General features: G+C 37.8%; 1 protein-coding gene across 1 annotated transcript; it reads right to left on the minus strand.

Moving 5' to 3' along the window:
• Nucleotides 1–7,218: 7,218 nt before the first annotated feature.
• On the minus strand, nt 7,219–11,916 carry TMEM119 (transmembrane protein 119). Its single transcript, XM_083145824.1, has 2 exons — nt 11,838–11,916; nt 7,219–9,468 (listed from the first exon to the last, which is right to left on the minus strand). Exon 2 carries the CDS (start codon nt 9,446–9,448, stop codon nt 8,579–8,581), a length of 870 nt encoding a protein of 289 aa, XP_083001950.1. The 5' UTR covers nt 9,449–9,468; nt 11,838–11,916; the 3' UTR covers nt 7,219–8,578.
• Between the last annotated feature and the right edge of the window lie 1,384 nt (nt 11,917–13,300).

Raw genomic sequence — 13,300 nt, forward strand, 5'->3', positions numbered from 1 at the left:
TTCCATGTTGGTAGTGGCCTCTCGAGGAGAAGCTTCTGACCCACACAAGGTTAAATGTGGAGGCAGTACAGAATTGCAGCGCATAAGCTTTGGCTAAATGTATCATTGAGTAATACTTTCAGAGGTACACAAATCTTTTTTGAGCTGTTAGTACATCTAGTTACACCACTTGCCTTTAATATAGTTGTACATTAATGGAAAGGAAAATAGAGCTTAATGTGTCCAACAAAGTTAATGTACGAAAGTCCTATTCAAGGCAATCGCCCTGTGAAAGCATTTCATATTTTAAAGGTAAGTAGTGGTGCTGTTGTGTGTTTTTTTTTTTTTTTGTGGTGCACTCCTGTACTACCGCTACATTTTACCTTGTGCAGGACAGCAGCAGAGGAGTGTTAAGAGTTATGATAAATTGATCAGGCTTAAACAAAAATTATCAGATTCTGTCTAGCATTTTCTAGGATGTAATAGAAAAAAGAGACAGAATCTGATGGGCAACATCGCCTCTTAATTTTTAAACTGTAGTAAATTTACCCAAAGAATCTCCTACGCACCTACACCATCCTCTCCCTCCAACCTTTCCACTCCATCACAGACATGGAAGTCCACTCCCTCATCGTATCTGCTCTTCCCCTTCCGCCACACACCCTGGCATCTACCTTCATCATCCAAACATGCTCTTGTCTCACCACTTCTTCTGAAAAAAAACAACTAATCTTAACCCTTCCTTACCCACTAGCTACCGCACCATCTTTTTCGGTTTTCCCATTTACCTCCAAACTACTTGAGCGTCTTGTTTACAGCCATCTCACAACTACATTACTGCAAACTCCACCCTTGATTCTCTAATCCAGTGCTGTCAAACTCATGGCCCTCCAGCTGTTTTGGAACTACATGTCCCAGCATCCCCTGCCACAGTTTTAGCAATCCATTATATAAAATCGGTGGCAGGGTATGCTGGGATGTGTAGTTCCACAACAGCTGGAGGGCCACGAGTTTGACACCACTGCGACTTTTGCTCACTCTACTCCACTGAAACTGCCCTGGACAAAGTCACAAATTACCTGCTATCGGCCACATCCAGGGGTCACTTCTCTCTGCTCATCCTTCTGGATCTCCTCCTCCAGACTATTGGCCATTCTAGCAATGTTCTGGCCTAGTGCACCTCTTACCTCGCTAACTGTTTCTTTTGGGCGTCCACCTCCACCTTACCTTCTTCCATGCACCCTGTCAGTGTTCCCCAGGTTTCTGTACCAGGCCTGCTCCTTTTTCTGTGCACCTCTTCCCTGCCTGTGCTCATAATTGCTTTCAGCCTATAATACTACCTCTATGCCAGCAGCACACAACTATCCCTCTCCTGAAACCCCTCCCCATCATCATCCATCCTTCTTCAGGTATCCAGCTGCCTCTCCACCATCTCCTGATGTTTGAGTGCTCTGAATTTTGGACAAAACCATTACACTAGTATTATATGGCCCTATGCACATCAGATCTGAAGACTGTCATGTGGGGGCCTTAAGATTGTTGCCCTCAGCATCTCACTTACGGATGTTAGGGAAAACACACACTTACTTCATGAAGGAGCAATGGTGATTTAGAGAAAACACTTGTAAAATATACATTGGGGTGGGAACATGGGGGGTTTGGGTCTTTAGAGACAAAAAGACAACTGTCCTACTAGTAAGCCCACTCAAAGCAAATGCTTTGAAAGATAGATGTTGTTTCACTTGCTGCCAACAGATTCGGTGACACATGGATACTAGACCTATATAGATAGATGATTAAGATAGGAGACATGTTTGCAAAACAATAAAGAGGCATGGTGTTAGTAAGACACATAAAAGGTAAGATGCCTTAGAACGCCATCATATATAAGAGAGGAAATGATGAGCTTTGAATTTTAAGGACATGATATTGTCTTACAAACAACCCTTTTTATAAAGAAAAAAAACCTTCCTACAATCAAATACAAATTCTGTTCTGTTTGACACAAGTGGATCTTGTATTGAATGGGTTAAAGGTAAGTTAAATTAAAAAAGTTCTGTTTAAATGCTGCGAGTTCTTTAGGCTAACTTTATTACTTCCTAGGGAAAATGGAACAGCGATTTTTAAGGCATCTCGTCATTGCTAGTGTCTTGGCTCAGCCAGCTGTTTGCTTTGGCCAATCTCCAGTAGCTTGATATACTTCTAGAGAATGTGAGGGGGCAATATTGGGATTTTACATGAGCCTTACCAAAAGTTTGCTGGATTTACCCACCTCTGTCCCAAAAAGTCTGCACATCGGTTGCTCTGTAGTATTATATTGTACTGACTGACTCCAGATATTGACACACAACAAAAATAAAAAAATGCTCATTTTCTGCCTTTAATTCACCCTTGAACAATGCACCAGTGCTACAGTTTTGCTAATGATTGCACCAACAATCGATCTATGTTTAAAGTCTGTCAAATCACATAATTTACCAATTGTAACATTAGTGAAAGGCTTCATAAGTTTTGGTTTGTTTGTACTTGTCTCTCTCTTGCTATAAATCACAATCCGGTCCATAAATATTGGGATATCGACACAATTCCCATATTTTTACTCTATACACCACCACAATTGATTTGAAATGAAACAAACAAGATCTGCATTAATGGCATACTTTTGGCTTTTATTTGTGTGTATTTACATCCTAATCAGTTGAACGGTGTAGGAATTAAAACCGTTTCTATATGTGCCTCACTTTTTAAGGGACCAAAAGTAATGAGACAATCAACTCAAAAGCTATTTCCTCATTATTTCATCAATTAAGCAGGTAAAAGGTCTGGAGTGGGATTTGGAATCGGTTGCTTGTTGACTCACAATATGAGATCTAAAAAAGCTGTCACTATCCGTGAAGCAAGCCATAATTAGGCTGAAAAATCAAAACAAACCCTTTATAGAGAGACAAAAAAATTAGGTGTGGCCAAATAAACCGTTTGGAACATTCATAAAGAGAAAGATCGCAACGGAGAACTGTGGTGGATGACAGAATAATTATTTCTATGGTGAAGAAAAACCCCTTCACAACAGTTGGCCTGATCAAGAACATTCTCCAGGAGGTAGGTGTATTTGTGTCAAAATCAACAATCAAGAGAAGACTTCACAAGACTGAAGAGAGAGGGTTAGTCTCAAGATGTAAACCATTGATGAGCCTCAAAAACAGGAAGACCACATTAGAGTTTGACAAACAACATCTAAAAAAGCCTTTACAGATCTGGAACTACATCCTATGGACAGATGAGACAAATATCAACTTGTACCAGAGTGATGGGACGAGAAGAGTATGTAGAAGGAAAGAAACTGCTAATGATCCAAAACATACCACCTCATCATTGAAGCATGGTGGTGGTTGTGTCATGGCAAGGTGGCTGCCAATGGAATTGGTTCCCTTGTATTTATTGATAATGTGACTGCTGATAAAAGCAGCAGGATGAATTCTGAAGTGTTTTAGGCAAATAAGTGGAAAGTTATGCAATGGCCAAATCAATCACCTGACCTGAATCCGATTGGGCATACATTTCACTTGAAGACCAAACTGAAAGGAAAATGCCCCAAGAACATGCAGGAACTAAAGACATTTGCAGTAGAGGCCTGGCAGAGCATCGTCAGGGATGAAACCCAGTGATGTCTATGTGTTCCAGACATTTATTAACAGTTTCTTATATAGCGCACACATATTCCGCAGCACTGTACAGAGAATATTTGAACATTCACCAGGCTGTAATTGACTGCAAAGGATTTGCAATAAAGTATTAAAAAGTAGGATTGTTTAGACACATTACTTTTGGGCCCTTTAAAAAGTGGGAGGCACATATAGAAACCGATGTAATTCCTACACGTTCACTTAATTTGAATGTAAATACCCTCAAATTAAAGCTGAAAGTTTTCAGTTAAAGCACAGTTGTTTCATTTCAAATCCATTGTGGTGGTGTATAGAGCTCAAAATATGAGAATTGTGTCAATGTACCAATATTTATGGACCTGACTGTAACCTTGTAATTAATTCCATTTTTTTTTCACAATTATATGACACAACTTAATCTGTTGCTCCTTTTTCCACCTTGGTTTGTGCTTTCTGAAGGTTTCTTTTGTGTTCTGATGATTCCAAAGTAGAGAATATAACATTAAGAATCCACCAAACTTCCACTGGAAGACAAGTCTTAAATTCCTCTTAACTGATGCATTGTACAAAAACTTAAGTACAATCCTCCATCATTTGCACTATTCAGCATTATGTAATATAAATGATAGCATTCAACCTGAAACGCATACCTCCATTAAATATCATAAGAAGAAAATCAAAATTTATTTTACTTACTATACATCTTGAAGGCAAGGTAGAAGGATATCTTCAATCTTCTACTTTTGTTACCCAGATATATATATATGTATATATATATGGAGTACAGAGTGCGCTTATAAATGAACATACAATTAAAAATGACTGTATTTAACAAAACAGTGCCTCAAGGGCTACACTACATACACGGTACAATAGTCAGTATACAATATATTAATTTCACAGAAGATTTTGGTCTTTCCAATGAAGTTGCTGGCCAGACCAAAATCTTCTGTGAAATTAATATATTGTATACTGACTATTGTACCGTGTATGTAGTGTAGCCCTTGAGGCACTGTTTTGTTAAATACAGTCATTTTTAATTGTATGTTCATTTATAAGCGCACTCTACTCCTTTTTATTTCTATCACTTGCCTTTGTCCCGACTAACGGGACAATCAGAGGTGCAGCTTTCCTTTTTTGAGGCGCAGTTTTTGTATATATATGTATATATATATATATATATATATATATATATATATATATATATATATATATATATATATATATATATATATAAAAGTCCTGGCCAGGCCAGAGCAGGGGAATGTCCAGCGTTTTGTGGGCATCCCCATGAAAATACTATGTGTTCACATGGGAATGCAGGTAGGCCAATGCCTGCAGGGAGTGGGCAGCTGTCGGCAGTGCTGCCCCCTCTTCAGCGGACACCGACGGAAATTAACGGTAGTTTAGACTGCCTTATTTTTTGAAGGGGACCGCATGCGAGGTGATGTGTTTGCGTACATCCCCTTGCATGGTACCATGGGGATTCGGCAATGGGGTGGGTGGGGGGAAGTTCAGACGAGCGGCTAAGCAACAAATGGCCGCTGCTTAGTGAGAGGTACTGAATTACACCCATTGTGCAACAGTCGAAGCTTCTCACCCTCATTCCTCCTTATAACCATTGTGTGTGTGTTTGTGTACACACAACCCTTTTTTTTATTTATAGAGCAAAAAAGAAAGATCTTGCCATCCATTATAAGTTTTCAGAATATTCTGATGTGTCAACTAAAAAATAATAAGACGGTACAAAAAGAAAAAAAAACATGCAAGCAATCACTGAAGACCTAGTGAAGTGATTATTCAGAGGTACAGTCCTAGCCTGCACAGGGCTGACAACAGAAATCCAGTGCCAACCTTACTTGTTCACAAAAAAAAAATGCATATATTAAAAGGTTTATTTTGCATTGTTGATCTGCTCAAACAACTGACATTTATCCCAATTGTGTATACAGTTGTTTGTAGCTAAATACATCATGTTCAGATCATATATCAAAAATTTTCAGTCATTCCAAAATAAGCAAATGCTTTCCGGGACTGTAAATTAGAGATGCTGTTATTGCACAATTAACCATTGGTGTCACAGTGGCTAGTTACACACAGCATTATTTTATAATTATAAAGAAAATTGGAAATTAATAATTTAATGACCTGTTTTAAGAGGTTTAACACGTATAAATCAATACAATAAAATGAATGCCTAAAATGAAAGATATTACTATATATACAGTACAGAGAAACATTATTTTATAAAGTTCAGTTATAACCTGTTGAATGATTATTAATTCGCAATAGAAACATTTTCTGGGGGTAATTCAATTGCTTTAGCGAACCCCATCCTGCCATTTTACCTGTCTCTTTAGACAGGGCCTATACAATTGTTGAGCTGACACTGAGCACCCATTCCTTTATCACACCTTTTGCACCCAAACATACAGGGTTTAGGTGCATAAAATGGCTAGACCCATCTAAACTGTTGGGTGTGACAGGTAAAATGTGAAAAAGACCAAGTTTTCTCATTGAAGTAATTGGGCATCCTCCATGGTATTCCTGCCCAAAGGAGGCAAAACAAACAATTGAATAGCTCCCAATATCCTCAAAATATACTGATGGATCATGAGTATGTTTAATAATGTATGGTTTCCAATACACAATGCTTTAAATGTTTCTCCACATATGTAAAACATGTTGTGTGTTACGTATCAATATATATATATATATCTATATAAATATAGATATATATATATTGATACCTTTAAGTGCATATCAAGAAAAGGAAATACACATGTATTTCTATTTCTCATTTAACTAGGTCACTAGAGGCAAACACTGATACAGAGATGTACGCTGTGGTCTCAGATTGGCCTGAAAGCATTTTTGATGCCTCTTACAGTTCCCCACCTAAATGGTTCCTGACTGTACATCACTTTGAGAATACATCTTCTCGGAGACCTCAAACCATTGCAGCACATATGCCTTGTGACTTAGATGTATATGCAGATCACTAATAATTGCTCAGCTGCAAACACTGTGCTTGTGTAAAACTCTAAATCAGGCCCTGTGATAGTATGTACACATTAATCATTAGTTCGCTATTGTTAACTAAATATACAGTATAACCACTAACTCTTGATCATTATAACCATTAAAAATATAATTTGTGACTCTCTTGGTTTATTAACTTATCTAGTTCAGCAACCATGGGTTGAATGGATTTCATCTACATAATAATTGTATAAGGATTGTCCTGTCTTCTCAGTTCGCACGCAGTGGAAGCTGGGCGGGCTTTCCATCAGCTCCCACTGTGAGGGAACTGGGACAGACCTAGGAGACGTGGACCAGCTACCGGTATGGAGATAGGTATGGAGCTGAGAGGGGGCAGAGGGACGACAAGAGGTGGGGGTTATTGGAGGGTGGAGATAAGCAACGGGATAGACAGGACAGAGCAATGAATGGGAGATGGGGGTCAGTCGGGACAGAATGGCAGGGGTCAGAAGAGAAAAGAGGGAGAAGGTACTTGATAGAGTGCTGGATGGGGCAGGGTGAAGTTGGAGGAGACTGAAATAACCCAGCATATGGGTCCAATAAAGTAGTGCATTTAATTTTAATTCATGGATGTGGAAAAATATTACACAGTGCCTAAAAATGAGAGTCTCTATTTAAAGGACTATTCAACTTTACATGTTCATGATATAAACATAAGGTTCTGATGGGTGGGTTGAGCTAAATGCCAAGATCACACAGTTGTGATCACTTTTCACCTGTTTGGGTAATAAATGATGCACATTGGTGGCACAAACATGGTGTCTTCACAGATGAGAATTGAATTCAGCTAGACCCTAGTATATTGGTAAACAGAATATGCTTTGAACCTGCTGCATAGCAAAAGCACCAAACCAGTATGCAGCATAAAAACCGCTGATTTTTAAATGAACTGAAAAGTCAGACGTCCATGACAAGATGGTGGCGTGTCCTTCTGTTGTAAAATTGTATTTTATGATTCGTATGAGCCATTTCAGTGGGAAGTGGTTTGCATGGTTAAGCTTTGTTTTTTCAGGGAAAGCAATATAAAGTTCAGAAAAGATTACAAATAAAGTATCTGACATAATGAAATATTTTCCTTTTGTTAATAATTTTCCTTAATTTCTCAATGCGAATCTGTGTATCAAATGAGCAGTATATCTCAATTCTGAGCTATTATTAATTCAAGTGCTGGGGACCAGAGAGCAGCTTGTGGCCTGTGCCCTGTATGTAAGGGTAACAACTGGAATAAAGGTAGATACCCTTTGTAGGACTGCGATGTAATCCGACTACCCATATTGTATCATAGCTGCCAGCTCTAGTAGGTCTGGGACACCCCCAAACCTTAGATCCAAAGATGGAGTACCAGCCTAATGGATCTGCCTACATCCTCGGTGAAGTGAGTGATCTTGGGGCTTGATGATAGCATGCCGTCCCACCTCTAGATCTAGAGGGTTTTACTAAAGTAATCGGTAACTACAATGTCTGCGTCTGTTATTACTTATCTCTAGACTAGACCTCCAGCCAGGTTTTGAAAAGATATGCAAACACAAACTGAACTACAATCATCATCACTACTATATGTGACACAGCAATCACTGATTTCATTATTGTACCTTCCATGAGTTCACAAGGAAAGTATAGTGTCTTCCAATGTAGAAACTGGATGTGCTTGTTCGTTTTCTAGAAACAAATGTAAAATAAAAGTTATCATGACTTCTAGTTAGAATTTTTCTCAGATGCATGAATACTGCAGTTCATCTCAAAATCTCCTGATTGCTCATGAAAATGACACCAGTTCTCTGTTTGCTGACTGGATCACCTGTTTAAAAATAATCACTGCAGCTACACAATAATCCCTTTAATTTAGGTTTAGTTTGCATGTCTTTTTTTTTTTTTTATAATGCTGTCATACTGTATCACACCCCACATATCTCTGGGGCCTGCTGTGCTTCTTGACCTTCACAACGACTGTTTGCTGTTTCACAGTTGGAGGGCACAGGATTCACCTCTTCCACATTTCCACTACCTTGCTCCTCAGTTTTTGGAACATCTGCTTCAGCTGGAGTCTCCTGAGTATCACCTGCAGGTTTACATTCTGGTGGCTCACTTGGAGCCTCCTCCACTTTTTCACAGGGAGATTCCTCTTGGGTTTTGATACTCTCTTGGGTTTTGTCGCTGGTGGCCTCTTCCGTATTTTCTTTCTTAGAAGGTTCAATGGTCTCTTTTGGTTCCTCTGGGATCTTTTGGTCTTCTTTGAAGTTTGCACCTTTGGTAGGTGATTTAAGGTTTTGTGCAGCATTACGTATGTCAGCTTGAAGCTGCTTGGTTGAGTCCACAACCTCTTCCGCCTTTACATCTTGTGCTTTCTCTGGAATCTCATTAAAGGACCTGGCCCCTCCACATTTGTCATCTAGGTTAACATACTCTTTCTGTGAGAAGGAAGAAGGGTAGTAGGCAGATGCTTTGTGTTTGTGACTCATAATCACTGCTGCACATATTATAAATAACAGCAGAATGACCAGTGAACCCACCACAATTATAAGTAACATGTACTCCTTTAAAAACTGAGTTATACTCTCCAAAAGGTTGAATGAGGTGGCAGTGCCATTCACTTTTACATTGTTATCTGTCGTAAGCTCAACAAGCTCATTGCCTTTAGTAGGGGAAGTTAAACTTGTGCCTTCATCATCTCCACTTCCATTCTCAAATTCAGGGGTGGTGTATCGAGCCAGGCACATGGGGCAAGTGAAGAAAAGCAGAATACATAAGGTCACAAGGTATCCCATTCTTCTTCTGTAGTTTGATTCTGTTAAAGTAGAAGATCATTGTTATAACCATCAAGTATTGGAGAAGCAACACAACTTTTGTAGAAAACACCAAGAACTTTGCAAATACATATACTCTATTTCCTTAGTAAATATGAACCAGATATTTTATGTTTATTAAAATGTAAGGGTCACACTATTAATAAAGTGCTGCATTTGCAAAGCCGGTTCTCTAAAATATGTCTACAATGTGTTTTAAACAGATTTAAGTGTTCATGTTCATTAGACATTGTCTATCAAAACTTGTTCTTCTAAAGGTGGCCATACACACGCAGATTTATCTTCAGATCTGTCTGGTTGGAACAAAAACATGGCTATGGATGAGAGCAAATGAGGGTTGACCATTTGCTTGGAAATGCTGGAAAACTGACAAACTGTCACTCATCCATAACCATGTTTTTGTTCCAACCAGACAGATCTGAAGATAAATCTTACTAGTGTATGGGCGCCTTTAGAGAAATGCCACCTTGACACACATCAATATCTACAGATTTAATGTACACATTAATGAGAAATAATCATAGAGGTACATTTATGATGGGAGTTCTATTTCAGATGGGATGTTGCTATGGGAAACCAATCAGGTATTATCTATTATATTCTAGAAGGAGTTTAATAAAGAGAAAGTAGATTCTTATTGGTTGCCCATAGCAACAATCAAATATCAAATAGAACTCCAAATAAAATTAAATAGAACTCCCATGTTTGTAAATTTCCCCCAGACTGTAAAACACGTATGCTGTCATATCAACTAGCATATGAACTGTTCAGGTGCTAAAAGTTAAATTTTTCTTTGCAAGTACGCCAAATTTAGAAATTACTTCTTCAAGTTTCCATTATGTTTCCATTAACCCTTTGCGTGCCAAGGAGTTTGTCAAAATAGGTTTGAAAATTGCAAAGCAAACATTTTGATTCATCATAATGAGATGTAATATTTACCTTATATAGGAAATATAGTATTTTTTTACACAAAATATTTTATTTGAATTTATATAAAAAATATGAGCTGGCATTTTTTAGCCGATATTTTGCACACTTCTCACAGAGATTTTGGTCTTTTTAGCGGATATTTTACACATCTCTCACAAAGATGTTGGCACTCAAAGGGTTAATATGCTCAACTTTAAACCATTAGCACAGCTTTTTACCAGATACCAGCCTATCGGCATGGGTGGTAGTGTATGCACACCAGGAACGAAAGAGTTTAAGCAGGAATGTTGTGAAATTCTATACTGCAGACTGGACTGAGCAATAAGGACTAGCTGAATGCATTGGTCTCAGATAAAATAATACCATTTTAACATATAGAATACAGGAGGATGGTTACATAACTAAAGCAATTCACTGTTATGAATTAATGTGCACTGAGTGATAATGTATGTATAGTCCAAAGAATTTACTTTAGAGAAAATGATTGAGATGAGAATGAAATGCATTGAAGTAGCGAATCCCAGCTCCCACTGTTGCAAACTTGAAGCCGACTGTAGCCCTGCCCCCTGTAGAAATGTTCTGTGCCTACCACATCTGGGCTCTGTCTGCCTCTTTGTTACATTGAGCCCCTAGAGAGTCCAGATCCTAGGCTCACAGGTTAGGAAGGAGAAAATGTTCCACATCTGGAGGAAACAGTAATATAGGGGAGGTGGGTCTAACTTTTTTTTTTTCTTCTAGGGTTGCTATTCTACTCTGAATTCCAGATTTCTGTAACTACAACTACATTATATACAATATACGTTTACTAATCTCATGAACGTTTGTAGAATCAATGGCTATTTCTAGGAGTTTTTAGAAGTCATTATAGAATTGGCTTTTGTGTTACTGTTTATTTGGCACGTTGTGAATCTCAGAAGGTCTATAGGGGATGTATGCAATTTTCTCCTGCTCTTATTAATTCCTCACAAAATACAAATTTAACCGAAAAAAAAGTTTTTTTCATCAGATATATGAAAATCTATTTCAGCATACGTAACTAAACATAAATATATATATATATATATATATATATACACGTTTGATATGTTTGGAATTAGATACGTTTTACTAACACGGGTCATACGGGAAAAAAAGAAAATATAAATAGTGTATGAATACCTATACATATGCACACGAGTTATTTTATTTTTGCATCTAATGATATGAAAGTTGCTTTGGTTGCACAGCAGAATAAGTTGACTTACCAAAAGCCTTTGAATACCAGATCATATGAAAAAAATGCCTGTAAGCTACAAGCCAGCCGTGTCTTAATGAGCATACATAAAACACACATACATAAATGTATATATATACACACCCCTTCCCCTATATCTGTGTGTGTTATATTCTTGGAGTCAGTGCGGAGAGTCTGGTAACTTACTGTATGTCCCAGCCTTGCAATTTCCTGCAGTCTCTGCTGCTAAGATAGTCAGTCTCCCAACTCTGTCTAATGCAGACTGTTTTCATTAAAGAAAGAAAGAGGGGGGCAAGCTCAGCCCTTATAAAAATCCCTCCTGCCTTTTCTACGCATCATTCTGTATCCTGAGGTGGGGAAGTTTAACCCTATCACTATCATGAAGGGGGGGGGGGGGGCACACAAAACAATTATGTCTTCATTTTGTACAGAGATCTATTGGAGACTTTTTGTTTCCAATAATAACCTCCGCTAACCATACTGTTTTACATTAGCTACCCTATACTACCATACATCATACAAGATAAACATAAACACAAAATAAGATCTTTTTGTCCATTGTGCAGATATAAGCCTCTATAATGCACAGCCATTCATTTTGTCTGAACTTAGCAATTGGATGAAATTACTAGTTTACAACAAATTATATAGGATGTGTACACTGAGACAGCAGGGAAGACAAATAGCAGATTATATTGATATATTGAAATAATCTTAAATATAATACAATTTACAGTACACGTTGTACATAGTTTTACCAACTACGTTATGGCACATTTAAAAGCAGACCAGTGAACTGTACTTTGAAAAACCCTTTGAAGATACTTAGTACATTGTAGGAAGAGTACTTGGCATCTGTGCATCACATGTGGCATTTTCAAAAGCTTGACTGCTCAAAACTTCATTGCTGAACTATGGACTAGTGAGTTGGTACAATGGCTGAAATCCAAAATACTATGTACAATGTTAGCAACAGGTTGCTAAATATAAATAAAATGTTAAATATATACTAGTAGCCCACTCGAAGCAAAAGTCACTATATATATATATATATATATATATATATATATATATATATATATATATATATATATTATTTATTTATTTATTTATTAATAGTAGCTTGACGTGACCTAGACAGCTGTTATACTGTAGATCCATTTCTAAAACCCTTCCATGTCATTTTACAGTGCTTTCTCTACAAGCAGAAATCAGGTTTTCCATGGAAAATATTTGGCTATCTCTCTCTTCTAAGCCTGGGGAAAGTGCACATGCAGCATTTCTCTTGAACGAAGGCAAGCTGTTCTAGAGTGTATCCTGTTTAAGTTGCAGTGTAGAAAACACATAGCTTTTAAGTACATAAAATAGACTATTTCATGTGTGGAGAATTTGTTCCAAAGCCATTTATTGATTATAAAAGTAGGAGTTAGTGGAAAAGTGAGGCATTTTTCAGTGACAGATATAAATGCTGATAACAATTAGAATCACACATGTCAACAGACGATGACCAGATACAGTACATGTATTGAGGCTAGGGAAGACTGGGTCAAAGAATAGTTAACAAAGCACTTGACAAAGTGTTTAAGCTGGCTGAATGTCACAGGTTTGAGTCCCACCATGGCCCTAACTCTGTTGAGTTTGTATATTCT

Source organism: Crinia signifera, chromosome 1 (assembly GCF_055691185.1).
Source record: "Crinia signifera chromosome 1, ASM5569118v1, whole genome shotgun sequence".
NCBI classification, from domain to species: Eukaryota; Metazoa; Chordata; class Amphibia; order Anura; family Myobatrachidae; genus Crinia; species Crinia signifera.

Bases quoted from the DNA above. Each gene is read 5' to 3' on its own strand.
- TMEM119 (XM_083145824.1), bottom strand. From the start codon at position 9,448: ATGGGATACCTTGTGACCTTATGTATTCTGCTTTTCTTCACTTGCCCC.